Source organism: Orycteropus afer, unplaced genomic scaffold (assembly GCF_000298275.1).
Source record: "Orycteropus afer afer isolate SDZICR_OR568_19922 unplaced genomic scaffold, OryAfe1.0 scaffold00170, whole genome shotgun sequence".
NCBI lineage: Eukaryota > Metazoa > Chordata > Mammalia > Tubulidentata > Orycteropodidae > Orycteropus > Orycteropus afer.
In genome coordinates this window covers 5,909,405-5,912,379 of record NW_006921757.1, presented here as the reverse complement: position 1 = coordinate 5,912,379, position 2,975 = coordinate 5,909,405, and the positions used below count along the sequence as shown (strand labels likewise).

Genomic DNA, 2,975 nt, shown 5'->3' with positions numbered 1-2,975 from the left:
CTTCTTCAGGGAATGATTCCTTCTGACAACATGACCAGAGTAGGTGAGACGATGTCTGGCCATTCTCACTTCCAAGGAGCATTCTAGCTGTGCTTCCTCCAGGACAGATTTGTTCGCTCTTTTGACAGTCCATGGTACTTTCAATATTCTTCATGCTAAAGTCTGAAATGAAACTGCCATAGTTTGGAAGCAACTACTACATCCGAGGAAGAATAGGCAAGGAGGGTTGAACAAGAGGAATGAAGGGTTATATATACCATGTTAGTCTGTATACCAGTCAAGACAAGAAGTTGAATTTTATTCTAAACACCATGCAAAGCTGTGGAGAGATATGAAGGGAGAAAGTGTATTAGCTTTTTACTGCTGTCATAAAATTTATAACAAACTAGCAGTTTAAATAACACAAGTTTATTGTCTTACAGTTATGTAGATCAGAAGTCAACACAGGTTTCACAGGGTAAAACTCAGGAGTTGGCAAAGCTTCATTCCTTTCTATGGAGGATCCTCCCTTGCTCATTTGGATGCAGAATTCATTTCCTTGTGGTCCTAGCAATGTGTTCTCCATTTCCTAATTGGCTGTCAGCTAAGAGCTTTGTCCAGTTTTTAGAGGCCAGTAGCATCCCACAAAGGAGGTCTGGTAGCATAGTGAGTAAGGCATTTGTCTGCTAACTGGAAGGTTGGTGCAGGAGGAAGATGAAGGAATCTACTTCTGTGAAAATTTACAGCCCTGGAAACCCAAGGAGGGTCATGATGAGTTGGAGTTGACTCAGTGGCAGTGGGTTTGGGTTTAACATCCAGCAATGGCTAGCTAAGTCTCTCTCAGGCTTTGGATCTCTCCCTCTTCTTTCATCTTGTCTTTCTAACTCAGCTGGGAAAGGTTCTCTGCTTTTAAGGACTCAAGTGATTGGATTGAACCCACCCAGATAAATCAGGTACTCTCCTCATCTCTTATGCCTGTAAAGTCTCTTTTGCCATGCAAGGTAACATATTCACAGGTTCAGGGGAATTAGGGTGTGAGCGTCTTTGAGGGACATTATTTTGCCTACTGCAGATGGCCTCGTCTCAAGGAAGGTAACAAAAACAGGTTAATATAGAAAGGTGCCAAGATTTCTTGACTTTTGCTGTTGACCTACCACCACCACTTCCTTTGGTCTGCTGAGGAACTAGCACAGTCAGTTCAATCAGCAGAACTATAGATCATGAAAGAAAGTGCCTACATAAGATTCTAAAAGGCTGGTGTTAGGGTTTTAGGATGCACCAGTCTTAAGATGAAACATTCCAGTTATTCAACACTCATACACTGATAAATAAGTGTATTTGTAAAAGAGCTGTCATAATTCATTCTTAAATTGAAGTATATATAGCATGTAATAGAAAGAGTACTTGATTTAACAACTTGTTTAGTTGTTCTGAGCTAGCAAATTTAGAAACCACTCTTTCCAATGTTGTTTAAACTTGCCTAACAAATGTGAAACTTATTACATTTATTTATTCTTTATTGAGGGCTAACTAATGATATTCTTGATTTTGTGTTAAGCAATTTTATATAAATCGGATTTTTTTTCATCTTTACAACATCCCAATGAGGTAGGTGTATAATTAACCTTATTTTACAGATGAAGCTGAAGCTTAGCCAAGCTAATTAATTTGTCCAAGGTCACCCAGAGAAGAAACTAAGACTTAGAAAGCTTAGTGACTTTGATGCCCAAGCTCACACAGCTAGCAATTGACAGAGCTGACTCCAATCAGGTAGATGGGCCCCAGAGTTCATGCTCTAACTATTGTACCTTTCTGCCTCCCTGATTATGAATTATTAAGGAAGATCAAGGCTAGAGTGTGTTAAGCCTCAATTGGTAGGTCACTCATTCAGTGGCAGAGAGTGGCATGTTGCTGTTATGTTGCTATATGCCGTCAAGTCGGACCTGACTCATAGCGACCCCTCCTTGGGTTTCCGAGGCAGTATCACTACGGAAGTAGATTGCCCCATCTTCCTTCCGAGGAGTGGCTGGTGGATTTGAACCGCCAGCCTTCTGGTTAGAAGTCAAGTGCTACCAGAGAGTGGCATATGATACTTTATTACAAATGTTGCAAAAAACAGTTGAATTAATCTTGCTTATTAAAGGGGAAAAGTTTAAAATGTTTGCTACCTCTTACTTCATCTGTTTTATTCATGCTTTCTTGAAGTTTGCTTATTACAGTGAATTAATTCACATAGGAACTAACTTGTCTCTTGATATACTGACCCTCACCTTCTTATCATTTCACAGCAATCTTGTATGAGCCTAGCCAATTACTTGAAAACCACACTGAATCCTTACATAATCAACGTCACCTTAGCAGCCAAAATGTGTAGCCAGGTGCTTTGCCAGGAACAAGGAGTATGCACCAGGAAACAGTGGAATTCAACTGACTATCTTCACCTGAACCCAGAGAATTTTGTTATTCATATTGGAAAAGGTGGACAGTACATAGTACATGGGAAACCCACACCTGAAGACCTGCAGCAATTTTCTCAAAACTTTCAGTGCAGCTGTTATGCTGGCTTCGGTTGTAAGGAGAGAGATGATCTGGCAAGCATTCATGCTATTAATGTGTGCACTGCTGAAGGCGTTTGTATAGACACCTTTCTAAGTGAAGAACCCAAGGTTGGTTCTTCCAGCCATAAAGTGGAAAATTCTCTCACTTTTAGCAACATTTCAAACTCCACACCATTTGTCACAGAATCTCCATTCGTTCCTGAGACAGATCTCAGTGGGTCTCTCAAGACCAATTGTTCAGAGAAAGGCACTTCCACCAATGCCCGAGAGGACTGTCAGGGTGCTGACAGGAAAAACATGTCCAGTCTTCAAAACGAGAAAAAGGAAACAACCAATTCAAGTATAAGTTCAATGTTCGTTAAGTTTCTTGTCCACATACTTTATGTCTTGATATCTTTGAAATTTTTATATTTAGTAGCTTAATTTAGTGTTTTTAGG

At 40.1% G+C, this 2,975-nt stretch overlaps 1 protein-coding gene across 1 annotated transcript in view; it reads left to right on the top strand.

Annotated features, from left to right (window-relative positions):
- Positions 1-2,960, top strand: part of SPAM1 (sperm adhesion molecule 1) — a 10,368-nt gene extending 7,408 nt beyond the window's left edge. Inside the window, exon 3 of the mRNA XM_007946756.1 lies at positions 2,268-2,960. Coding sequence (XP_007944947.1) covers positions 2,268-2,960 — 693 coding nt within the window. The remainder of the gene's footprint in view (positions 1-2,267) is intronic.
- The last annotated feature ends 15 nt before the right edge of the window (positions 2,961-2,975 follow it).